We start from the raw sequence: 27568 nt of genomic DNA, 5'->3' as shown, positions 1-27568 counted from the left end.
TGCAAATGTTTATTCATGTTTAGCTAGAGGAATCAAATAGAACCCTGACCAAAGATGTAGAAAATCTATCAAAGGAAAAAGCAGAGCTTGATGAAAAACTGAAGAATGTGGGAGAAGGTATGGAGCATATTTAATCATATTATAATTACTTTTAAATTGACTGTTTTATTTCTGCCAATTATTGCCTATTATAAAGCTAATTGTTTGAAATTGATCTGTAAAAGTATATCATATAAGAATGCTGCTGTAGCAGCCATGACTATTGGTAGAGGGAGGCACCATGGGCTGATGATTGAACATGTATATTTTTTTCCACTTTTGATGATTTCCAGATCCTTTTAGTAGATTTTTGTGTACAAGTGTAGGGAAGACCAACTGTAGGGAAGTCAACTGTATTGTTCCTCATTGTCCATAACCTCGTTAACTCAAGCATAAATAATGTACATGTTTCCAGATGCTGCCAAATCTGCTGAATTTTTCCAGCATTTTCTATTTTTATTTCAAATTATAAATTATGTTTACTTAGATGATGCACCAGAACGTTTGTGAAATTGAATTCTATCCTGATAAATGCTTTAGGCAAAAACTTTTTAAAATTCATTCTCGGATATATGTATCATTGGCAAGGCTGACATTTATTGTCCATCCCTATTTGCCCTTGAGAAGGTGGTGGTGAGCTGCCGCCTTGAACCATTGCAGTCCATGTGGTGTTGATGCACCCTCAGTGCTGTTAGGGCGGGTTCCAGAATTTTGTGACAGTGATATACTTCCAAGTCAGGATGATGTGTGACTTGGAGGTGGTGGTGTTCCCATGTGCCTGCTTCTCTTGTCCTTGTAGGTGATAAAGGTTACAGATTTGGAAGGTGCTGTTAAAGGACCTTTAGTGAGTTGCTGCAGTGCATCTTATAGATGGTGGATACTGCTACCACTGTGCGCAAGTGAAAGGTGGAGGAATATTTATGGTGAAGGATGGGATACCGGTCAAAATAATGTTGTTTAAGTAAATGCATCACACAGATCAACCATAAGTACTCACACTATAAATTTCTTCTTTCAGAGTCGCAGAAGAAGAGAGAGGAAGACGTAAACAACATGAAAACTAATTATGAAAAGATAATTAACCAGGAACGTACACTGAAAACACAGGTCGATGTTTTAAAATGCTCTGCTCTCCTAACTATAAATAGCCACATTCTAATACAGTTTGCTAATAGTTGCTGTTGATTTGCTTTGTGGGTACATTTTCATGAATGTTTTATGTTTGCATCAATTAGGCTGTTAATAAACTTGCTGAAATTATGAACCGCAAAGATATAAAAGTGGATCGAAAGAAAGCAAATACAGCAGACGTCCGAAAAAAAGAAAAGGAAAACAAAAAATTGCAACTGGAATTGAGCCTAGAGAGGGAGAAATATAGTCACATGGTTGTGAAGTATCAGAAGGACCTAAATGAAATGCAAGCAGTAAGGAAATCTTACATAGATGTGCTAATCGTTATTTTTATACGGATACATAATTACTAAAATTTTGATGCCGCACTCTTGTCGATTTTTCTATCGGAAATTCATGCAGCCACATTGTAATCAGCACTCTTCCAGTGGTGGCACCATAGTGTCTCTAACTTAAATGACAACATGACAAGTTTGCGTAGATAATTTCTAGTAAATACTGGACAAATAGACATTCAGAATTTTATAATGGGGATCTAAGAATAGGTGCAAAATGCATGACTTCAAAATGGGGACTCAATTCTGTCTCCACAACCTGGTTAAGTATTCCTGAATGTGAGAAATAGTGTGTCGGGAAAATTTGACATTCTATAGTGTGGACTGCACTGCAGCAAATTCAACATCAAACCAGAAAGGATGGGAATATGATCCAAGGCTGCCACAATGTGGCCAGAAAGCGTGGTGGGTTGCTCAGGTTTCCCAGTCCTAATGAGATCAGGAACTGTGCTAAAGAGATTTAAATGGCTATTCCATTGTATTGTGTTAGTATGCTAAATGCTGTTTGCATTTTCATACATTTCCGGAAATAAGCCATATCATCATGTAGATTTTTAAGATTATAGCCCTGAGATTGTGATTTATGCATTCTTGTTGTCGATTTTTGTGAAGTCAACAACAGCCAAAAAGGTTACAGGGATGTCTTTGCTGTGTGGCAATGAAATATATTTTATAAAAATGTTTTTAACTGAAAGTGGCCTTGAGAACTTTCTACAATTATCTTGAAATATTACATTTTTGCTCTCACTTCAACTATTTTTGAATATTACAGCAATTGGCAGAGGAATCTAACAATCGTACAGAGCTACAAATGCAGCTTGATAGTAAGGACAGTGATCTTGAACAACTTCGTTCTAAGATTCAGGACCTCCAGCTCCGTATGGATAACACAAGTGTAGCCAGTTTACAGAGTGAGGATTCTGATGGAAATGTAGCTGGTAAGATTGTCTTAAACCTAACAGTTTACTTTTGGACCAAGCGTTTTGTGTCTATGTATTCGAGGAATTAATTGAAATTTCAAATTATTTTGAGAAATTGAGTAATAGTTTCTGTCCATTCTTTTATGTGTTAGGATGGATAAAAGTAGATCCATTTTTACAAAATCAGCACCAGAACATAAATAATAATTTTCACTTGTTAATTTTACTCTAAACTTGTAAACATTATCCATCTCAGTCCCACGGTTAGGTTCTTTTATCCAAGCTGCCCTTGATCAAATAGGGAGCTGACCAAATTAGAGGGTCATAATGGTACAGTGGATTAGCATGCTAGCCTTTCAGTTCTGGGGTCACAATTTCAGTTCAGCCTAGAAAAAATATCTCCCTTTACTCGTGGTTTTAAAGTAAAGTAAAGCTAACTGGGAAAACCTTGACCCAATCCGACAGCGACAAAGAAAAGAAAAACTAGTTGCAATTTAGCACTCATTAACATTTCATTTGGACAACAAAAGCTGCCTGGTTCAACAAACAGAGTAATTCTGCACGTATGATGAAGAGCATTCCTGACAACTTCTTTGGGCAAAAAAGAGGAAGTCTGGTGGACTGCTAAATCTGACCTAATTAATATTCAAGGCCAACTATGCATTCAAGAGTGAAAAATGTTTTGTTCCACAGCAATATCACTACTAACTTGGAACAGGGTGACATTTGAGAATGCTGAGAGAAGTAAGGGTGGTAATTGAGGAAGTATGAGCTGTGATTTTCAAATTCTCCTTATATAGTGGGTGGTGCTATAGGATTGGAGAAATGCAAATGTTACACTTTTGTTTAAAAAATAATGTGCGGGTAAATACATGCCAGCCAAATTAACCTTAGTGATGTGAAATGGTAATCCAGAATAAAATTAACAGACACTTGAACAAGTGTAGATTAATTAGGGAAAACCAGCAGAGATTAGTTAAAGGCAAATTGTGTTTAACAAATGTAATTGGGATTTTACATGAGGGTAATGTGGTCTATATGCTCTTCTAAAAGGTTTGATAAAGTGCCACATGATAGGTTTGTGAACAAAGTTGAAACCCGTGCAATAAGAGGGACAGTAACAATATAGATCCAAAGCTGGTGAGTGATTGAATACATAGTGGTAAATGGTTGCTTTTCATACTGGAGAAAGGTAGAGTGTGGTTTTCCAGGTGTCAGTACTAGGACCACTGCTTTTCTTGGTGTATATAAAAGACTTGACCTTGATCTTGAGTGTACAGCCACATTTTCAAAAATTGCAAATGACACAAAACTTGGAAGTATTGTGAACCATGAAGAGGATAGTGATGGACTTCAAGAGGACATCATGGTGGAATGGGCAAACATGTGGCAGATGAAACTTAATGCAGTCAAGTGTGAAGTGATTCATTTTTGTAGGAATAACAAGGAGAGGTAACATAAAATAAAGGGTCCTTTGCTAAAGTGGCTGTAGGAATAGGGAGACCTGGAGGTGTATGTGCACAAATAATTGAACTTAGCAGGTAAGGTTGGGAAAGTGGTTTAAAAGGCTTACGGCATCCTGAACATTATAGAGACACAGGAGCAGATTTCCACCTTGGGCCAATTCAGACTTTGGAAACTCATACCCGCCTCCTCTCGTGATTTCTGCCACATTTTTGACATGGAGAGACATGAGTGGGATAACATAGGTTTCACAACTCCCAATTAAGTGTAGGCTTAGAGAGCTCGGGTGCGGAAGCGGGCTGGTTAGAAGATTTGCCTCAGTTCTCGGTTACTGCAGTTCTCTACATCGTTCTTACGCTCCCTCACCCTCATCCATCACCATGTTCCCTCATAATGCCCAAGATTCCTGCATGTCCTCATATCCCATGCTCTTTTTGTGCCCCACATGGATCCTGCATCGTCACTCACCCAGTATTTACTATGAACCGACCTCCGGAACCATGGAAAGGCTTTGTAATGGATATGAGGAAAAATTAAACCTCTAATAATCTACTCGAGCTGTCACTCAAACACCTGGAAAAAATACTCCAGATTCATTGAACAAAACCCCTCAAGTAGTTATTCAGTTGTAAAATAAAAAATATTCTATTCAGAAACCACATAAAGGACAAATAATCTTTTAATAACCTCTTAAAACTGTCAGACAAACTGTGTATGCACGCCTGCAGAACTAAGTGGTTCATTAGCTTTTGAAACTCAACCATGCATTCATAACATGCTCAGTTATTGAAACAAACCATTATAGCTCCAAACAGTACAGCTTGGTGAAAAATCAGATTGCTTGGTTTTTAAAAATATATTTATTGGAGTTTTAACATTTTTTATCATACATTACACAACAAGACAATCAAAACATGTAACTACAAGAATTTACAGCAATGTAGTGTTAGCTATTTTACATAGGATGTAGCCTCTCGATACATGGAACTTGACATTCAGGCTGTCTTGGTTACGGTCATAAGGTAACCGAGCACAATACAGTCAAAAGTACTTTACAAAGAAAATGCTGCTGAACGCTTGCTGGGCTAGACCATGGCCCGCCGTATGCCCACTCGGCCTTGGGCCGGTAGCTGGCTGTGCTTCCCTGGGAGGGAGATTTTTTTAAATAGTTATGGGAGGGGGGTGATCCCCGTTTGGGGACTCCAGCGGTCGGCCGTTACTGTTGTGCGGCCTGCCCCCTGCCATGGCTGCCTCCTGGAATTTAGCCATGCTGGAGGGGGGGAAGGGGCCTGTCCACTAAATGCACCCCTTTTGTTGCCCTGTGTCCCTTGCGGCTCTCTCCTCTTCTACCTGCCATTGTCGCAGGGAGGAAACTTTTGATTTTTGCAGAGAGGGGCCATGGTGGACATCTCAGTCAGACTGAAGTGATGTCGCATTTGGTTCCATATTGAAGTGTGGCTACTACAACTGGACCTTTTGAGTATCTGGCCGGAGAGGTTGGGTGTTTTCATGGCCACTGCTCGGAGAGATGTCTCTGAGCAGGAACTCTCCTCCATTCTGACCCATTCCGCTCCCAGTTCCTTGACCCATCCCCGTACCCTTTCCGCGGTAGTGCCCAGTTGTAGAACTGGAGGTTCGGGAGGCCTTCCACGTTTCTCTTTCTTTGTGGGACCTTGTTTCTAATCCTCTGGGTCTCTCTCTCTCTCTCTCTCTCTCTCTCTCTCTCTCTCTCTCTTCCACACACACACAAGCACCATGATTAATTGATTAGTTTAACAATTGTGGTGAAAAAAGCCTTGGGGATTAATATCGGGAGCGATCTGAACAGGAAAAGGAATCTGGACAGCACGTTCATCTTGATCGTCTGCACTCCCCCCACCAGGGAGAGCGGGAATGAGTCTCACCTCTGCAAGTCACTTTAAACCTCCTCCACCAGCCTAGTCAGGTTCCATTTTTGGATCCATGTCCAGTCGTGGGTTATTTGAATCCCCAGGTATCGGAATTTGGTCTGGGCCAGTTTGAACAGCAGTCTCCCAGCGAAGGGGGTGGGTGAGGTTGGAAGTATAGGGTGTCCTTGTATGCTGGTGACCTGCTGATGCATGAAATGGATCCACTCTCCAATGTGGAGGAGATAATGAAGTTACTTGGGAGTTTTGGCTCCTTCTCGGGGTAGACATTGAAACTGGACAAAACCGAACACTTCCAATGAATTTCCCAGGGAGGGGAACCAATTTGGGGACGTTACCTTTTCGCTTGACCAAATCAAACGTTCGTTACCTGGGAATTTGGATGGCACATGACTGGGTCTCGCTCCATAGATTGAATTACGTTAGCCTGGTGAATGGGGTTAAGCCGGACTTGAAGAGGTGGGAAAATCCCCCCTCTGTCCTTGCCTGGCAGGGTTCAGATGACAAAAATGAATATCCGCCTGAGGTTTTTATTTTTGTTTCAGTGTCTCCCCGTTTTCTCCCCACGTCTTTCTTTGTTAAGTTTAATAAGATGATGTCTTCCTTTGTTTGGGCGGGCAAGAGCCCGCTGATTCATTGGATGTTTCTTCAGAGGGAGAGGCAGTCGGAGGGGGCCTAGCACTGCCTAATATGTTATTTTATTATTGGGCTGCGAACGTTGAAAAGGTACAGGGGTGGCATAAGGATCCGGGTTCCACATGAGGACGGTTGGTGTCAAGTTCTTGTGGAGGGACTAGTTTGAGGGCCTTGGCTACAGCTACAGCTCCGCTTTTGTTTTCCCCCGCAAAATTTACTTTTTAAAATTAAGTCCAGTAGTGTTGTCCACTCTTCAGTATTTGGAGACAGTTCAAGCAACATTTTAAGATGGTCTCCAATCTGCAGAATTCGTCTTTTTGTTCTGGCGGGATTGGACTCGTCGTTCTGGTCATGGGGGAGGGCAAGGCTGGAAAAGTTTGGGACATGTTTATCGAAGGGACGTTCACCGGTTCTGGGATTATCATAGAATTTAGAGTGCAGAAGGAGGTCATTCGGCCCATCGAGCCTGCACCGGCTCTTGGAAAGAGCACCCTACCCAAGGTCAACACCTCCACCCTATCCCCATAACCCGGTAACCTTTGGACACTAAGGGCAATTTATCGTGGCGAATCCACCTAACCTGCACATCTTTGGACTGTGGGAGGAAACCGGAGCACCCGGAGGGAACCCACGCACACACGGGGAGGATGTGCAGACTCTGCACACAGTGACCCAAGCTGGAATCGAACCTGGGACCCTGGAGCTGTGAAGCAATTGTGCTATCCACAATGCTACCGTGCTGCCCTTATCCAACAGGAGCTGTTGGATAAGTTCCAACTCCTGAAGCATAACATATTTAAGTTTTTTCAGGTCTGCGTCTTTTTGCACAAGGAGATTCCTTCCTCGCCCGGAGGCGAGTTCTGCTTGGGTGGAGGACTCCAGTTCCGTACAGTGCCTCATCCTAATTAAGTGACCTTATGGAGTTTTTGTACTTAGAGAAGGTCAAGTACATCATGAGGGGGTGGACAAAAGGTTCTCCTCAAGGACGGCAGCCATTCATTTCCTACTTCAATGAGCTGGTCACCGTCATGTGTTAAAGGGAGTGGTTTTGGTTAAGCTCTGTTTTTGTTTTGGAGGGATGGGATGGGAGAGTGGGTGGGGTGAGAGAGGGGTAAGTTTGGAGTTGTATCGGTTATGTGTGTTGGTTTACTGTGTTATCATGAAACATTTTCTTGAAAATATATTATAAAAACTAAAAATATAACTTCCAGTCCACCCAAATACGCCACACTGCGAGCCACATTGACAATCTTAAATTGGTTGTCAGTGCAATTTTTAGAACACTGACGATTATTTAGCAAATGTTGTCCAAACACAGAGCCACATCTAATGTTGGATCCTGAGGTTTGTGTTTTGCAAGCACGGGCTGGTTGGGTATGGTCTGTACCTGGTCCTTTGTGAACACTAGAAGGGACATGCTGTTTGGTAAGATCCACCAGTCTTTGGAACATATAGCCTAAATACTTAGCATCACACTGGCACTGAAATTGATATAATACCTTACTTTGCAGACAGAAAGAACGTGTACACACATTGCACCTCTTGTAGCTAAATAAAATAAATGGTAGCCATTCGCTGGCTCATTTGTCAGGGCAATGTCAAGACGACTACTTGGTTTAAAGTTCCAAACAATGGCAGTCACCATGTCCTGGTGCATTTTCCATGACACGCTTCTGCCAATCATGGTCCACCAGCCAATCAATTGAATGAAATGAAAATGAAAATCGCTTATTGTCACAAGTAGGCTTCAAATGAAGTTACTGTGAAAAGCCCCTAGTCGCCGCATTCCGGCACCTGTTCAGGGTAATTAACACTCTTCTCAAAGTATAAAGTTGTTGTTTCCCCTAATATTGATCCTGATGAGTGCAAGATGAAACCTTCAATGAAATGTATTTTTTCACCAATACTCAAGTCCTGTACTACCAAACAACTATTTACTTCCGAATTTTGTTTACCAGTTTTTCAACCAGATGCATCCATTTTTCCACAGTTAAAACTTTAATTTCTAAAACTATGTTATATTCTAAAACATATGAATTATGAGTTAGATATTTGCAACAATAGTACTACTTTTCCTATTAGGACAAGTACTTTATTGCATCACAACACTTACACCATGCTGGTCAATATAATGGTCAACTTACCGATAGAGCACTATCACTCCAGTAATTTAAAAAACAGTATCTAATAATGACATTTGTATTTGTCAAAAGATTTAATTTTACCTGTCAGAATGTTCCTGGCTCCTCGGCAGGCTTCTCCCAAGGTCCCGAACCTGGCGGGTTTCCCAGCAGCTGCTGATACCCACCCAACCTGACAGAAATACTGGGGCATAAATACAAATGTCCCCTTGGCCTGACAATGGTGACCTCTTCCTACCTACAGGATGTTTGTGTCGGGCATTTTTTGGAATTTGAAAATCCAGCCCAGAGATTATAAAAGATGTTGAATAAATTTTATAAAACACTGGATAAAAGCAAATTACTACGGAAGCTGGAATCTGAAACCAAAGAGAAAATGCTGGAAAATCTCAGCAGATCTGGCAGCATCTGTAGGGAGAGAAAAGAGCTAACGTTTCAAGTCCAGATGACCCTTTGTCAAAGGCTTTGACAAAGGGTCACCTGGACTTGAAACGTTAGCTCTTTTCTCTCCCTACAGATGCTGCCAGACCTGCTTTGATTTTGCCAGCATTTTCTTTTTGGTTTATAAAACATTTGTTTGGTTTCAGATTGAGCAATCTGTCTAATTCTGGGCCCTACATTTTAGAAAGTCTTTAGAGCAAGTACGGAAAATATGTACAGAATGGTTCCAGGATAAGGAATTTATTGGAAAGACTGGAGAAGTCGGACAGTTCTCCTGAGAGAAGAGAAGGTTCAGTGGGGATTTGATCGAGGTGTTAAAAATCAGACGGGGTCTGAACAGAGTAAATAGAGAGAAATTGTTCTGACTGGTGGAAAGACCTAGATCCAGAGGACAGATTTAAAGTATTGGAAAACAAACCAAAGTTAACATGAGGAAAATATTTTTACGCAGCAACTTTTTAGGATCTGGAATTCACAATCTCTGTGCCGTATAACCATTCTATGATTCTATGAAAAAAACTCCATTAAAAAATAAATAAAATTGTTGCATTTGTCATCATCTCTATGATACTATTCCAAATTTGTTTATATCTGCTGGAAAGTAATCTTGCAGTGACTGGCATTTGATTCAAATCCAGATTTTGTCACTGACATCTATCCACTCGGGTACTGACGTGCTAACATTCTTCGTGATCAAATAGTTCACTCATTTAAATTTCATTTACTTAACACATATTATGGCAGAGTAATTTTAAAACATTATGTTCCAGTTAATGCCTTTTTTTATAGAAATGCCTTTTATTCTTTGTGCCTAGTTGAGTGTTCCTCTTGCAACACATGTCTTATCTATCTTTTTCCAGTGAGTAATTGAAAGCCTTGTTCCATTTGCACTTTCTGCATGTTGGCTGACGTTTGATCCCATTTGTATCTGATTAAGTCGCTTTATGATATTTAAGGGACAGCATTCCTTTATGTCCATATACACAATCTTTATTGAAAAACTGCAGAATTACTAATAAGAATGTTTGAACATTTAATTTCACAGGAACTCACAAATACAAGAAGCAGTCATTACTGCTTTAATTTGTCAAAATGTTTCATTGACCATTCAAGGTTACAGAAGTGTTAGTGCAGTTTCAGAGAGGGTTAATGCCCACCAAGCACATGGTCAATTTTAAAATAGTGCATTAATCTTTTGCGTACTCATACTTAGTTAAAAAGGCTGGAGCGTCTATGTTTTATTATATATGACTAAAATTATTTGTCTTTTTATATAGCGCATGATAAAATAACATTACGGAAATTTTATATATTTTCCATAAAACTGTAATTCCCATGTTTTTCATTGAGATGCTAAATTGTCACGTTAGCTTTCAGAGTTCATCTTGCACAAGGGATACTGTCCTTTAAACCGTTAAAATGTAAAATTTTAATAGCATTATTGTACAAAATATTGAATGCAGCTTAGCATGATCTTTTTTTAAACAATGGTTGATTTAGCCATGTGCTACTGAATTGTCTGTGGTTTTCCTATTTCAATATATTTTTCATAATGTTCTGAAAATCACAACTCTATTTTGTCGGAATCACTGAGTCCAGGGGCGAGATTCTCCGACCCCCCCGCCGGGTCGGAGAATCGCCGGGGGTCGGCGTGACCCTCGCTCCCGCCGTCCTCCAAATTCTCCGGGCCCCCAAAAATCGGCCCAGCGTGAGTCCCGCCGCACACATCGGAGAATGCCGGGGTCCGGCGCGACTCAATGGGCCCCGGGGCTGCCCGTATTCTCCGGCCCGCGATGGGCCGAAGTCCCGCCGGCGTAAATTGGAGTAGGTCCCTTACCGGCAGGACCTGGCGGCGTGGGCGACCTCCGGGGCTCTTGGGGGGACGCGGGGTATCTGGCCCCGGGAGGTGCCCCCACGGTGGTCTGGCCCACGATCGGGGCCCACCGATCCGCGGGTGGGCCTGTGTCGTGGGGGCACTCTATCCTTCCACACCGGAGGCTGTACAGGTCCGCCATTCCTGGTGTGGAAGCGAAGCTCTCTGCGCATGCGCGGGGATGACGCCTGGCGCTCCCGGGCATGCACCAACTCACGCCGGCCGGCGGAGACCCTTCGGCGCCTGTTGGCGTGGCGCCAAGCTGCTTTCCCGTCAGCCGGCAGGGCGCAAACCACTCCGGGGCGGGCCTAGCCCCTGAAGGTGCAGAGGATTCCGCACCTTTGGGGCGGCCCGACGCCGGAGTGGTTCACGCCACTCCGTCCCGCTGGGACCACCCGCCCCGCCGGGTAGGGGAGAATCCCGCCCTTGGTTTCAGAAACAATTACACATTTGGGTGTTATGATTAAATGTACTGAGTATGAGATCTTCTATTTCTCATATCCATATTGCCCCTTGGTGACACCATCTAAAACCGGGGCCAGAAATTCTGTGGTATGGCAATCACAGTCCAATTGCCACTCTGCTCCTATTTACTTACACTAAAATGCAGCTATACCTTTCTTACCAACCTTAGAATTCGAGCCAGGTGAGAATAGTGCAGTGCAGCCAGGTTCCCGAGGCCTTCAGAGTCAGAGGAAAGGAAGCTATGCCCCATTTTTATGGCACTATCTGCCGTAAAGCATCTCAGTTTAAAGATCCCAGCCGCTTTTAGAAGCCAGGGAGAAGGTAAGTGTGTAAGACGGTAGGATAAAGGGTTGATAGGGCTTGCTGGAGGTTGGCACTGAGGAGGGATGCGGGTTGTCAATGAGGGTGGTCAACAATGGTACCGTGTGGTCAGTCAGGGAGTCAGGAGGGTAGCCGTGAGCTGGGGGTTCATCAGGGGGTCAGGCAGGGATGGGTGATCACTGGAGGAGTCAGGTGGCCAGTGGTGATGTGATCATATTATTAGCAAAGGAGGGGTTGAGTGGTCAGTCAAGTGTCAGGTTTTCAGCCGGAGGATCGGGAGGTTATTGAGTCGGGAGATCGTGAGGGTAGTCAGGGAGGTGGGGGGTCTAGCTTTAGACTGGGACTACCGATTATGCCGATCCCAATCCAGGCTGGCTTTTAAGGGTTGATTCTATGAGCTCCAATAGATGGCCTCTGCCCATCAGGGGAGAGCTCGTATTCCACAAACCCCACGGGAAGATAATAATAATCGCTTATTGTCACAAGTAGGCTTCAATGAAGTTACTGTGAAAAGCCCCTAGTCGCCACATTCCAGCGCCTGTTCGGGGAGGCCGGTACGGGAATTGAACCCGCGCTGCTGGCATTGTTCTGCATTACAAGCCAGCTATTTAGCCCACTGTGCTAAACCAGCCCCTATTGGAATGGAATAGAAGAATGAATTTGCAAACTAAGATGGTTCAACTGGTCTTTCTAATCTCCAAAGTTTCGGAACAGTTCTTAAGACACAAAATGATGAACTGGGGATAAAGCAATGAAGCAGCATTGTCAATCAGATCATCCCGTGGGTAGCGTGAGGGTTATTACAGCGCCTTAATAGGTGAATGGGTAGGTTTCCCGCCAGAGGCCCTGCCTGACAAACATGAAATTGCATCTGGGTTTGGACAGGCACGGGGAATCCCATTCATTTCGTTTTTAACTCCCACCTCAGAACCTGCCTTGTGAGGAGCGTAAAATTCTGCCCCAAGAAGTCTATAGTTCTCCAACTCTGCCCTCTTTGAGATCTTTTGACTGGGATTAAACTGATTTTTTTTTTTTTAATGAGTCCTTTTTAAAAATTCATTTATGAAATGTGGGTGTCGCTGGCAAGGCCAGGATTTATTGCCCATCCCTCGTTGCCCTTCGGTACTTGTGCGTGTCTTGTTAGCTTTTTTAATCATGGCTACAATACTTCCTCTTGATTGAAATAGCATGTTTTCACTAACTTTCAACATATAGAAGGGAGGCATGGTGGCGCAATGGTTAGCACTGCTGCCTCACGGCGCCGAGGAGCCGCGTTTGATCCCATCCCCGGTTATTGTCTGTGTGGAGTTTCCACATTCTCCCCATGTCTGTGTGGGTCTCCTCCCCACTACCCTAAAAGATGTACAGGATGGGTGGATTGGCCACGCTAAATTGCCACTTATTTGGGAAAAAAAGAATCAGAAAGACTAAATTTATTTTTTAAAACTTTCAAACATATAGTATATTTATGAGAGGAATTATTTTTCTGATTTACAGCATTTTAACATGTAAATCAATTAGCTTTGATGGTGCTATTTACCATAGTGTCATTGAAAACTATACATATGAAGAGAAAAAAAACTATGATCGGTTTAATTTGGGCAGCAAGAGTAAATGCTTAGACCAGGGGCTGGATTCTCCGTTCCTGTGTCAAGTGCTGACGCCAACAGAGGATCCGTGATGTGTCATGAAGGAAAAATCGGTGTCACACCAACACCGATTCCGCTACCAGTGAGGGGCGAGCACCGGCGCCGCATGAAATATCCGCGGAACGCGTGGAAAACGGTTGGGAAATCGCCGGGTCCATGCTGGGCATGCGCAGGGCTGAAAAGTTGCAGGCGTGCATCCGCCTACACCCCCACACACACACCGATGGTGCTGGTTATACTGGACCGCATACCCCTCCACCCCACAGCCCACATCCTGGCCCCCCCCCACCCCAGCCCACGACTCAGCGGAGTGTGGCAGTGCCCGACAATGTCCCCATGCCCTCTCTCTTTCCGCAGCCGCCACTCCAGGCTCACGACCGCTGAGACCACACGTGACCCGTGCCGTCGGGAACCCAGCCCATCGGAGGTGGAGCATTGCGGGTAGGTCCGCTAATGATATTCAAACTGGGATGCGACTGCGCGCGGCTCGATGATGCCGATTTGGGGGGGACAGAGCCTTGCGACCCAACATCAAACCGCCGCCTGCTGCGATTTCGGCGCGGTAGCCATTCCCCACCCGATCGCCTTTCCCGATTTGGCGTCGGGCAACGGAGAATCCCGCCCCAGATGTATACAATTTTCCTCTCTCGATTCATCCTATATAATAAGTACCAATATAAAATAAATTGTTTTCATTATAGCAATAGTGACCACCCTTCTCCCTGTTCCCACAAGTTACTTCAATTGTTTCTTTCAAGTAATTTTATTTGTGAATGAATACACACGCTCAACATATGGTGCAGATGCTATGTTGCAAAGATAAGATTGTGGTTCTTGCACATCTGTTTAATTCTTAGTAGTTATGTGGTGTTATTTGTTGGGAATGGACTTGAATGGGTGGTGACCGTGCTTCAGGCCCAACATACCCAAATGGTTCTGATGTGTTGGGTGCTCTGGATCTGTGGAACACATACAGGCCACCAACACTTAAAATAGTACAACACTATTTTATTAAGTTAGAAACTGTTGAACATACTTTCACTGTGGGTTAACACGATGTTAGATTAAACTAAAGACCTATGCCTGTCCTAACCAGTCTATGCACTCAGCACATGGTGAAGATCTGTGCTGTAAGCTGTAAACTCTGTCCTTCTAAGAGGCTGCAACCCGAATGAGCGGGAACTCTGATGCCCCCTGTCTTTATAGTGAGTGTGCTCTAACTGGTGATTGGCTGCGGTGTGTGTGTGTTTATTGGTCTTGCTGTGTGTCCATCAGTGTGTGTGTCTGCACCATGATATACTGGTGTATATTATGACAGGTTCCTGGCCCCAAATGGAGCCTGTTTGTTACTTGTTCTGAGTGACAAATATCCTTTTTCTAAGAATGTGTTGTAGCATGCATCAATTTGTGCCAATCTTGAGATACAATAACTTGCTTCAAGAAGTGAAAGCTGGATGATCCTAGAAGTGTTGTAATTTCCGTGCCTCTCTTGTAAGCTTTGATGGCTTTTAAGACCTAGGTCAAGAAAACCTAGAGGTAGCGAAGGAACAAAATGTTGCAAGGAATCGAGGCAAGTGCTGTTTTGCCATTCCAGAGCATCTCCTTCCATTCACAGACTCCCAAGAAAAGAGCAGCAATACTCTGAAATACCAATTGCTCTAACCTTGGCTGCAAAACAAAAATTTGCATCATACTGCAGGTGTCACATGAGGCTTATATGCCTTCATGTGGCAAAGCTGAGAACCTTCTCATAATTGTTGCTGTAACCTGCTTTCGGACATGGTACAAGAAAAGCATTATTGAGGTAAGTAATCTTCCCCAGGAGTGTCGATTCCATGGCCAGGAGCTGACATTTCATCAAGATCCTACATTTCTGGTGGGGGCTCGGTTATGCCCCGTGAACACCTTCGGAAACTGAACTCACTAAGCTGGCTGTTGCAGTATAAATTGCTCACTTGCACATTTCCTGCATTGACAACACAATCCATTTAATCAGATGACCGAAAACCTACATTGATCCTAGGTGACCTTCTATGTTGGGTTCTTTGGGGTGGGTTGGCGCCGTCTTATTCCATTGCAGGTGGAGGTCACAACCTCTGCAATAGATTCAAAAAACGAAAAATGCATTTAAAAAGCCCTTTTCACAACTGTCAGCATCTCAAAATGCTACACAGCCAGTGAAGTACTTTTGAAATGTAGTCACTGTTCTAATATGTGAAATGTGACAGCCAAATTGCATACAGCAAGCTTCCACAAACAGTACTGTGATAATGACCAGATAATTAGACCAGATTTTTGGAAGACGAACCCAGAAATATGCCCCGCCCTGCACTTAGCCCAACAATACCATTTAACCATGTTAAATGTATTGATTGGGATTTTGACCCCAAAGTACCAGACTCCAACTTTCATTAGTTTTAGTAATGTTTAAAAAGCTTGTTATACATCTTGGCACTGTACTGTCTGTTAAGCCTAACGGTTTAAGAAGGGAAGAAAGAGATGTTCGTGGCAGCCTGACTGTGGAAATTATGTCAATTCTATCATGTAATTCTATATGACTAAACCTATCGCGATAATATTGCTTTCACAAACAGAATTTCTGTCAAAGGGGTTTTCATTCACTACATGTTCAATGTATTTTTGAAATCAGAAACCAGGATGGAGGGCTGGTTATCGATTCCAAATAGGGCCAACATCAAAAGATATGGATGGAAAAAACAGGTATGAAACCGTTGTTTTTAAAAAAAGAATCAAGTCTTCAAACATGTATACCACATTATTGAACTGTATATTAAACCTGTACGAAATCTCCCTTTCTCATAGAATGTTATTTTTAATACAGATCTTGTGAATGAATATGCAATCTCAAGTTTGGTACAATATCAACATCCACTTTAAAATACAAATAGGATAATAAATGAGCAAGTTTTATTCCTGAAAAAGTAAAATTCCTTAATAACAGTCGACAACAGATCACATTTAAAAACTGAGTTAGGCACATTAGGATAGGATTATTGCAGCTACATAGACCTGTTGAGCCATTCAATTAGACTGATGGCTGCTCTGCAGTCCTTTTTTTCTGCCTGAGCAGAACTTTACCCTCCCCTTCCAGTGGGTTTGCAGGGTTGTAAAATTCTCCTGGTGGCCTTCCCACCTCCCTCCTGCCTGTCCATGACTTGTTCATAATTTCATGTGGAGCAGGCAAGATGACCCGCCAACTCTTGCCTGGTTGAAGCTGTTAAGTGGCTAATAATTGTTTACTTAAGTGCCATTTCCCACCTGGCCTCAATTCTGAGGCTTGTGGGAGGAGTTTGGGGCAGAGGGAGGCCTGGCAATTCACCCTGCTTGTGTAGGAAGGGGTGAAGGCACCTCTCTCTCTAGGGTCCCCTTTCTATAAGCGACATCTCCACCCCCCAAAGTCTGTACCTCAGTGAGTACTCCCAATCTCTTCATCAAGACCCCAACTTTGCTGGGCCTCACCTTCCCTCCCTGCCCTGAAACCCCTCACACTTTGTGCTGGACTCTTGAGGCATTGAATCTGGGGACTGCTTGTAGTCCCATTCCTGGTCGCTGCTGCAGCTGGGACTACAGAGCTTCCAGCCAATCAGATTGACCAGCAGCTCGTCTGAGGCGGGTCTCCCACCAGTGTTCAGCAGACGTCTGGTCACAATGGGGCTGCTGTGATCAGCAGAGATACATTTTTTTGTCAACTCTTCAAGTGGGAGGGCTGGAAACCCAGCCATTTAAAAAATCCTGGCATTGATGGTCTTAGCCAATAAAAATGTGTTAAATTCTTGAAAGTTCCAAATGTCTTTGCATCCAAAGCTCTCTGGGGAGTGTTCCATGTTTCTGTTGCTTTTTGTGCAAAAATGTGCTTTCTGATTTTGCTCCTGAATAGCCTTGTTCCAACTTTAAGAGTATGCCTCTTGTTTTTTATTCCTCAGACAAGGAAAAGGTTTCTCTGTATCTACCCTATAAAATTCCTTTTATCATTTTAAATACCTCAATAAGATCATCCCGCAATGTCGTAGCTCAAATGAATACAAGCTTAGTCCATGCAATCTTTATTTGTAATTCGACTCTTAGACTGGATGCTGTTGAACCTGCTCTTCACCAATATATCCTCTACAGAGGTAGTGCCCAAAATTGAACTCCATAGCCCAGACCAAGACTGAACACAACTAAAGTATAACTTTCTCTCCTTTATATTCTAGCCTTCGTAAAGACCAACATTCCATGAACTTTTTTTGATTGCTTATTGTATCTATCAATGCTTTTTAATGATTTATATTGATACCTGGACACCACAGGTTAAATTACAAGGAAGATTGCGCAAACCAGGGTTGCATTCTCTGAAATTTTGATGGTTAGGGAGCGATTCACTCAAAGTTTACAAAATCTTAAGGGAACATATAGAGTAGATAGGGAGAAACTATATCTGCTGATTTGGGAGTCTAGGATTATAGGACATGGCTGAAACGTTAGTACCAATTCAGAAGTGAAGTTATGAAACACTTTTACTGACAAAACATGCTGGAAGTTTGGAACTCATGTCCACAGATGGCAGTTGATACTAGATCATAACTTTAAGGGCAGGATTCTCCAGACCCAAAGCTCTCCAGTTTGGGGCAAGACCAGAACATGTGTGTGTAATTGGCCGGCCCACTGGAACACCGCTGGCACTTGTATTCTACCTCCGGAAAGAAACCACTCCTCTTCGTTTTGGTCAGGTGCTCCCCATTCACCACCTAAAGCTGGATTAGACCAAGCCACGCACATGAAGACATGGAGTTCAACCTATCATCCACTATGGGTCACAACTCCCTCTCCCACTTCGCCTTCACCCCATCTGCCGAGTCCGAATCCTCAGACAGAATTCGCCCATAAATACCAGATGTGCTACCCTCCTCCAATCCCACCAACAAAAGGATCCTTTCCATCAGAGACGTCCTTGGTACCATGGGAAATGTTGGGAAGCAACCCGTACAAAATTTCTAACCTGGAGATACCTGCATGAGTTTGACCCCACAAGCCCAAACTTCACCGACAATTCCTCCAAGCTGGCAAACCGCCCCTCTACAAACAAGCCCCCAAGTATCTCACCCCCCTTCCCACACCCCGAACGTGGTATCTAATCTTGATGGCTCAGATAAGTGATTAGCACAGATGGGGATCATCCTAGCTACAGATCCAAGCGTAAAATGCTGCCAGATTTATCTCCATATCCTTAAAGTGGACATGACCACCGGGTTTGAGGAGTACCTAGCTGGAGAAAGCGAGGCCATCACCAGTGCATCCAGATTAGATCCCCTTCATGATCTCACCTGTATCTGTCCTCATACGAAACCTGGGTCACTGCACCACCCCAGCAACTTCTCAGCATTGGCCGCCCAATAATAATAATAAAGCAAATTTGGCAATGCTAGGCCCCCCCTGACTGCCTATCCCTTTGAGGAACTATCCTGCGGATCCTTGGGGGCTTGCCCGCCCACATAAAGGATGAGAACAACCTATTAACCCTCACAAAAAAAGATTTAGGGAGGAAGACAGGGAGACATTGAAACAAAAACAAAAAGCTTGGAAGAATATTCATTTTAATCGACTGGATTCTGCCCGCCGGGGATGGGAAGGTTGTCCCATTTTTAACCTTACCACTTAACCTTGTCCACCAGACAAATTGAACTTGTTAAGTTCAATTTATGAAGCCAGGCCCAATCATAGACCACCCAGATATCTGAAGCTAGAGCTGGTCAAAGCGAAAAGGCAACACCCCCAAGTTGGCTCCCCTCCTTGTGAAGTTTTTTAAAAATATGTTTATTCAAAGTTTTCAATAATTTTTACAAAACACTCCAAAATGGAAAGAAAATATACAAACGAAAAGTAAAAAGGGCAATACACCAACAAACAAAGCAACTTAATCCTCTAACCACCCTCCTTGTGAAGTTAACCAGAAAATATTTGCTCTTTTTCAGATTCAACCTGTAACCCGAAAATCAAAGCTCCTCAGTAGCTCCATTATATCACCCATGTGGGAACTGGGTCTGTAAATTAAAGCAACAGATCGTCAGCATATAGGGACACCCTTTGTTCCACCCCTCCCTCTTTATTCCACTTACCTGAAGCTCTCGAAGCTATGGCTAAGGGCTCAATCGCTAACGCAAAAAGGAGGGGGGCATTGGACAGCCCGGTCTAGTCCCCCAATTCAAATGAAAGTACCCTGAACTCAAGGAGTTGGTATGAACCCTGGCCGAAGGGCCCTGTACAACAGCTGTACCCATTAAATCAATTTTGGCACTAGACTGAACCTCCCCAGAATTTCAAAAAGGTATCTATACTCCACCCTGTCAAATGTCTTTACGGCATCTAAATACACAATCACCTCCGGCTCAGACCCCACGGACGAGGAAAGAACAAAATTCAACAGCCTCCGAATATAGGCTGACAATTGCGGCTCTTAACACAGCCTGTCTGTTCCTCCGCAATCACCTCAGGGAACCAGGACTCCAGCCTTACCACCAACAGCTTAGCCAGTATCTTGGTGTCCACATTTAACAGCGAGATAGGCCAGTTTGACCCACACTCCATTGGTTCCTTAATTAGAGGCCAGTGAAAGTCTAGATCCCCGGGACAAAGAGTCATTAAACATATTTATCAGCAACGGGACCAACTGATCAGCAAACCTCTTATAGAATTCCACTAGAAATCCATCAGGCCAAGGAGCTTTACCCATTTGCATCTGCCCAATACCTCTTAAAAGCTCCTCAGGGCCTATACTCTGCCTGTGTGGATTGGTAACTTGGATCTGGGAGGTAATGGTCACTGCCCTAGACTCTATAGCAATCAGAGCTTGGCTTTAAATTGCCTGCGCAGGGCAGCACGGTGGCACAGTGGTTAGCACTGCTGCCTTATGGCGCCAAGGATCCGGGTTCAATCCCAGTCCTGGGTCACTGTCCATGTGGAGTTTGCACATTATCACCGTGTCTGCATTGGTCTCACCCTATAACCCAAAGATGTGCACAGTAGGTGGATTGGCCACGTTAAATTGCCCCTTAATTGGAAAACAATTAAAATGAAGTGACAGAGTCGACGTTTCACAGATAATGCTTTCAAGGTGTTGACACCCATGTTTGATTTGGACCTAGCTGAAACTGAAAAAGACCCTCACAATGAAACAAAGTAAAAACCAACAACACTAAAGAATTCATATTAAATATCATTAAAAATGTGAACAATTTTGAGAAGATAAGTTTGAGAGGAGATTGATAGAGGTATTCAAAATCATGAGGAGTGTGGATACTATTAATAGACAAGAAAATGTATTTGCGTACACATCTCTTCCTCCAATTCCTTTCCACATTTTGCAGGTATGTTTAGTTGCACTGTTAACATGATCAATCCCTTATCCTTTCGCTCAATCATATTGATTCTGTTTCTATCTTAATGCTATACTTGTAAAAGCTATCCCAAATTAGTACAGCTACCCTACTCACTTTGTCCTTTCTATATATGTTGTATCATTGCAGTACTTAACTACCAATGTTTTAACATCTGGACCCTTGCTACAATTTACTGACTTTAGTTCCTCTGTTTTGTTTGAAGGCTGTGGTTAGCAATCCTGGCTAATTTCATTCCTTTTCCTTGCACAGGCCACTGAGAGTAATTATAATGTCTCAACTGCATTTCAGGCTGAGATCAGTTAACCTAGCGCAGCTTGAGGTCTGTAAGGCTGGTCACGCATATCAGAAACCTTAAGGTTGTCAAACTGTGTTGCATAGGCTGGTGACTTTTTCACTTGGATTATCGGCAAGCTGATGGAAAATAGATTTTTAAAGCCTTTTGTACGTCTTTGCAAAATTTTGATCTAAAGTTTTATGTAATGTCAAACTCTTCTTTATCTACAGTATGTTGTGGTCAGCAGCAGAAAAATATTGTTTTACAATGATGAATTGACCAAGGAACAGTCTAATCCTTCTATGGTGCTGGATATCGAGTAAGTACAACCAATTTGACCCGAGAATGTTACAAAGGACATGGTGAATAGGGAAATCCAAAATAGAGCACACAGTTATATAAGAAATTGGTTTAAAGCAGAAAATGGAGGATACCAATGAGAAGTATGATGTTTAACATGAGGTGGGGGTAGAGAGTGATTGAAACAAATTCTAGCAGGGGTACCTCTGATGTTTCAAAGTAATGTTACTAGGTACACAGTCCAGAGCCCTAGACTAATGCTGTGGATAAATGAGTTAAAATCCTACCAATGGAGCATGTGGGATTAAAATTCAATTAATTCATAAATTGGGAATAAAAAATATAGTCTCAGCAATAGTCACCATAACACTTGAGATTTGTCATAAAAACCCTGTGTGATTTGCTGTATCAAAACTGCAGAAAATTTGAAGAATAAAACTGGACAATTCAGCTTGCAATAATCCTAGGCACCAGAAATGACAATAGTCTACCCTGCAAAGTGCTCCTTACTAACGTCTGGGGACTTGTGCCAAAATAAGGAGAGCTGTCCCATGGGCAAGTCAGGCGACAGCTTGACATAGTCATACTGTCTTGGTAGGATTTGATCCCATGTCTCCACAGTGTAGCCCAGGCCTCTGGATTACTAGTTCAGTAACATTACCACTTGGCTACCATTTCCCATTATGTGGAACAACAGAGGTACCCGACTGGAATTAAATAATAATAATCTTTTATCATCTGCCCACCAGGATCATACCTTACAACCAATGTTCCAGACTTCTCCAGTCCATATGACTCTTCTTCAGAGCTTCAGATGCTCTGAAGAGGTGTCATAGACTCAAAACGTTGACTCTGTTTCTCGCTCCACAGATGCTGCCAGACCTGCTGAATGTTTCCAGTATTTTCATTTCTAATTTCAGACTTCCAGGATCCAGAGTATTTTTCTTTTGTTCAAGACTACTCCATCACCATCCCTAGGTATGACCTGTTCCAGTGACAGGACAGATCCACCAGACATGAACCCCATGCAGTCTCATTGCATTAGGTCAAACATGGAAGAGGAAACCTCCTGCTGATTACTGCCCAGCATCATCCTTCAGCTGATTAATCAGTTGAATGCCATGTACTCTTCCGTGTTGAATACCACTTGGAAGGAACACTGAGGGTAGCAAGGGCACAGAATGTACAATGGGTGGGAGACATCAATGTTCATCACCAAGACGGTCATCGTAGCACCACTGCTGACCGACCTGGCCAAACGCGAAGGATATATCTGCCAGAGTTAGCCTGCAGTAATTGGTGTGAAAATCAACCAGCAAAATACCTACTTGACCATGCCTTAAAAACCTACCTGTCACAAATGTATCTCTCTGAGACAGTATTCACTTCTGGTGAGAAGTCCAGTCTTCACACTGACGACACTCTCCATTGTATTGTGCGGTACTATCACTGTGCTGAATATGATAGATTCAGAACAGATCTAGCAGCTTAAAACTGTGCATTCATAAGGCACTGTGGCTGTCAGCATTAACAGAATTGTCTGCAACTACAATGTGTAACCTCATGGTCCAACATTTCCCTCAATATGATTGTCATCAAACCAGAGGATCAACCCTGGGTCATTGAGGAGTGCAGGAGAGCATTTCCAGGTGTATTGCCAGGCAATACCTGAAAATTCGATGCAAACCTGCATGACAAACAGCAGAAACAGCATGAAAAAGATGGAGCATAGCGATCACACTACCAATGGACCAGTTTAAGCCGTGCAGTCCTCCCACATTCGAGTTGTGAATGTTGGTAACTGGGTGAGGAGCCTCCACCAATATCCCCATCTCAATGATGGGAGAGCTCACTACATCAATGTCAAAGACAACGCTGAAGCATTTGCAACCACCTTCAGCCATAAGTGCTAGTGAATGATCCATCTTGGCCTCTTCCTGAGGTCCACAGCATCACAGCCAGTGATTTAGTCAATTTGATTCACTCCACATGACATCAAGAAATAGATGAAGCCATTGGACACAGCAAAGGTTATGGCCCTGACAACATTCTGACTAGTACTGAAGACCTGTGCTCCAAAACTAGCCATGCTCCTAGCCAAGCAGTTCCTTTATAGCTACAATGCTGGCATCTACCTTGTGGAGAATTGGCCAGGTATGACCTGTCCACAAGAAGCAGGACTAATCCAATTCAGCCAATTACTATCTCCTCAGCTTACTCTCCATCTTCAGAAAAATGATGAAAGGTGTCCTTGACAATATTATCAAGCTGCAACGTAGCAATAACCTGCTCAGCACTGCTAGGAGAGTAGAAATGCATAATAACTACCACTGTTCGGAAATCTTTTTCTCTATTACACGCAGAATGTGAGATGGCACATTTTTCCTAAACGTAATGTAATTTTCACAACCCAGCACTCTTGTGATTTAATGATCTTTGGACCCTGCTAATTTTTGCCACCATAGAATCATAGAATTTACAGTGCAGAAGGGGGTCATTCGGCCCATCGAGTCTGCACCGGCCCTTGGAAAGGGCACCATACCTACGTCCACACCTCCACCCTATCCCAGTAACCCCACCTAACCTTTTTGGGCACTAAGGGCAATTTAGCATGGCCAATCCACCTAACCTGCACATCTTTGGACTGTGGGAGGAAACCGGAGCACTCGGAGGAAACCCACGCTGACATGTGGAGAACGTGCAGACTCTACACAGACAGTGATCCAAGCCAGGAATCGAACCTGGACCCTGGAGCTGTGAAGCAATTGTGCTAACCACTGTGCTACCATGCCGCCTACTGAAGCTCCACCTACAACAACTACTGAAGGTTCCAACTGCCACATACCTCACTGGGCAACAAAACCAAACTATGAAACATATTTTTCAGGTTGGCAGTGGCAAAATCTACCTTGGTGCCATCCCTTTTGATCTGTTTCTTCCCCCCCTTCATATTTTCAGTTGGAAAATATTGTCAAAGCAATCAATGTCAATATATAAACAAGGTAAAACAAGATGCCACTTTATTTACAGAAACAAATTTGAAAACAGCAAAGCCAGATATCTCTCAACAACTTCTCCTTTCATCCCACTTTGACTTCCGGTTGCGGCAATGCAGAACTAAGCCGCAAATTTCGGCAGCTCCTGCTAGAACGGACTTTTGGGCTCTCCGGAGGAGCCCCAACGGAAATTTTTTGACTAAATCCCATGTGGGAAGGTGAAGTCAGGTCCCCCCTTCCGTCGTATGGAGGGGATTAGCAGTGGAGCGGCGGAAAAAGAGGCTTTGGAGCAGCGGCAGAAACGAGGGGGAAAAAAATCAAGGTGGGCTGAGGGCGGAGATCGAGCAGCATGGGGGCCGGACCAGCTGGAGTTTCTCAGGCGCTGCGTGGAGGAGCTTAAAAAGGAGGTGCTGGCGCCAATGCTGTTGGCGATCGAGGGGCTGAAGGAGACCCAGAAGGCCCAGGCGGTAGAGCTCCGAGAGGTGAAGGACAAAAGTAACGAGGACGAGATCTTGGGCCTGGCGGTGAAGATGGAGGCGCACGAGGCGCTGCTCAAGAGGTGGGCCGAGAGACTCGAGGTCCTGGAGAACAGGTCGAGGAGGAAGAATTTCCGGATTCTGGACCTCCCTGAAGGAGTGGAGGGGGCTGATGCCGGGGCATATGTGAGCACGATGCTCCATTCGCTGATGGGTGCGGAGACCTCTCCGAGCCCCCTGGAGCTAGAAGGGGCTCACCGGGTCCTGGCGAGGAGACCCAAGGCTGGCGAGCCGCCAAGGGCAATAGTGGCGAGGTTCCATCGCTTCGCGGACAGAGAGAGTGTCCTGAGATGGGCCAAGAAGGAGCGGAGCAGCAGATGGGAGAATGCGGTGATCCGAGTCTACCAGGACTGGAGCGCGGAGGTGGCAAAGAGGAGAGCTGGCTTCAACCGGGCCAAGGCGGTGCTGCATAAAAAAAGGGTGAGATTCGGAATGCTGCAGCCAGCGCGACTGTGGGTCACTTATCAGGACCGACACCACTATTTCGAGACGCCAGAAGAGGCTTGGACCTTTATCCAAACGGAAAAATTGGACTCGAACTGAGGGACTGTGGATGTGGGGGAGATGTTGACTGGGTAAAGAATGTTTCACGGGTGGGATGGGGATGGGGGAAGAGTTCTTGATGGGGGGACAGTGAGGAATGTGGCCGTCGGTGCTGGAGGGAGGTGAGACTTGGGGATGGGGGAATTGGGACAAGGCCGCAACAGGAGCTGCGCCACAGGGGCGGGGCTGGCTCAGGAAAGCGCGTGCTTTTTCCCATGTTGGGGGGGTGGTGGTGGAGGAGCGCAAGGAGGAGGAGGGATTTCCACACCGGGGGGGCTCAACGGGAAGGCGGGGGAAGCTGGGGTCAGCAGGAGTCAGCTGACTTATGGAAGTATTATGGGGGGAGCAAAAGAGCTAGATTCGGATCTAGTGGGGGGAACAATAGGGTTGCTGCTGCATTGGCCAAGGGGGAATGGAAGAGGTGGTCGGGGCGGGGGTTCCCCGTCTGGGAGACTGGAGGGTGTGGGAGACGTGGGCACGGGACTGGCCTAAGAAAGGAGATGGCTAGTCGGCCGGGTTTGGGGGGGGGGGGGGTGTAGCCCCCCAATTCGGCTGATCACGTGGAATGTGAGAGGCCTAAATGGGCCGGTTAAGAGGGCCCGAGTGTTCGCGCACTTAAAGGGACTGAAGGCAGACGTGGTCATGCTTCAGGAGACAAATCTGAAGGTGGCAGATCAGGTCAGGTTAAGGAAGGGATGGGTAGGACAGGTGTTCCATTCGGGGCTGAATGCGAAGAATAGAGGGGTGGCAATACTGGTGGGGAAGCGGGTGTCGTTTGAGGCCAAGAACATAGTAGCGGACAATGGAGGCCGATATGTGATGGTGAGCGGTAGGTTGCAGGGGACGGGGGTGGTATTGGTAAATGTATACGCCCCGAATTGGGACGATGCTGGATTCATGAAACGGATGTTGGGGCGTATTCCGGACTTGGAGGTAGGAAGTTTGATAATGGGTGGGGATTTCAACACTGTGTTGGACCCAGCACTGGATCGCTCCAGATCTAGGACGGAAAGAGGCCAGCTGCGGCCAAGGTGCTCGGGGTTTATGGATCAGATGGGGGGAGTAGATCCGTGGAGATTTGCCAGGCCTTTGGCCAGCGAATTTTCTTTTTTCTCCCATGTAGACAAGGCCTACTCCCGGATAGATGTTTTTGTTCTGGGCAGGGCATTGATCCCGAAAGTGGAGGGAACGGAGTATTCGGCCATAGCCATTTCAGACCACGCCCCGCACTGGGTGGAACTAGAGCTGGGGGAGGAGAGGGACCAACGCCCGCTGTGGCGGTTGGACGTGGGACTGCTGGCAGACGAGGAAGTGTGCGGGAGGGTGCGGGGGTGCATCGAAAGGTATCTGGAGGCCAACGACAACGGGGACGTGCAGGTGGGAGTAGTAAGGAAGGCGTTGAAGGCACCTTCAGATTTGTCTCCTGAAGCATGACCACGTCTGCCTTCAGTCCCTTTAAGTGCGCGAACACTCGGGCCCTCAGGGGAGAGTTAGTCTCCATCAGGGCTCATAGGGAGAAGAGAGAGGGCAGGGAAAGGGAGAGGTTAGTGGGGGAGATCTTAAGAGTGGACAGGAGATATGCAGAGGTCCCTGATGAGGGACCACTCAGGGAGAGACAAAGTCTCCAGATGGAGTTCGACCTGTTGACCACAGGGAAGGAAGAAGCACAGTGGATGAAGGCACAGGGGGCGATGTATGAGTATGGGGTGAAGGCGAGCCGGATGCTGGCACATCAGCTCCGTAAGAGGATGGCAGCGAGGGAAATAGGTGGAGTCAAGGATGGAAAGGGAACTACGGTGCGGAGTGCGGTGAAAGTGAATGAGGCATTCAAGGCCTTCTACGAGGAGCTGTAGAGGTCCCAGCCCCCAGGGGGAAAAGAGGGGATGCAACAATTCTTGGACCAACTGAGGTTCCCGAGGGTGGAGGAGCAGGAGGTGGCTGGTTTGGGGGCGCCAATTGGGTTGGAGGAGTTGGTTAAAGGACTGGGGAGCATGCAGGCAGGGAAGGCCCCGGGACCGGATGGGTTCCCGGTGGAGTTCTATAGGAAGTATGTAGACCTGTTAGCCCCGTTGCTGATAAGGACCTTCAATGAGGCAAGGGAGGGGGGGGGACCCTGCCCCCGACAATGTCGGAGGCGACGGTCTCTTTGATCCTGAAGCGGGATAAGGACCCACTGCAATGCGGGTCGTATAGGCCGATC

At 44.9% G+C, this 27568-nt stretch overlaps 1 protein-coding gene across 1 annotated transcript in view; it reads left to right on the top strand.

Moving 5' to 3' along the window:
- Positions 1 to 27568, top strand: part of rock1 (Rho-associated, coiled-coil containing protein kinase 1) — a 264118-nt gene that overhangs the window by 214309 nt on the left and 22241 nt on the right. The window contains exons 24-29 of the mRNA XM_072467883.1: positions 24 to 117; positions 1058 to 1146; positions 1275 to 1463; positions 2278 to 2443; positions 15973 to 16043; positions 21224 to 21312. Coding sequence (XP_072323984.1) covers positions 24 to 117; positions 1058 to 1146; positions 1275 to 1463; positions 2278 to 2443; positions 15973 to 16043; positions 21224 to 21312 — 698 coding nt within the window. The remainder of the gene's footprint in view (positions 1 to 23; positions 118 to 1057; positions 1147 to 1274; positions 1464 to 2277; positions 2444 to 15972; positions 16044 to 21223; positions 21313 to 27568) is intronic.

Source organism: Scyliorhinus torazame, chromosome 11 (assembly GCF_047496885.1).
Source record: "Scyliorhinus torazame isolate Kashiwa2021f chromosome 11, sScyTor2.1, whole genome shotgun sequence".
NCBI lineage: Eukaryota > Metazoa > Chordata > Chondrichthyes > Carcharhiniformes > Scyliorhinidae > Scyliorhinus > Scyliorhinus torazame.
This window is presented reverse-complemented; position numbering and strand designations above follow the sequence as displayed.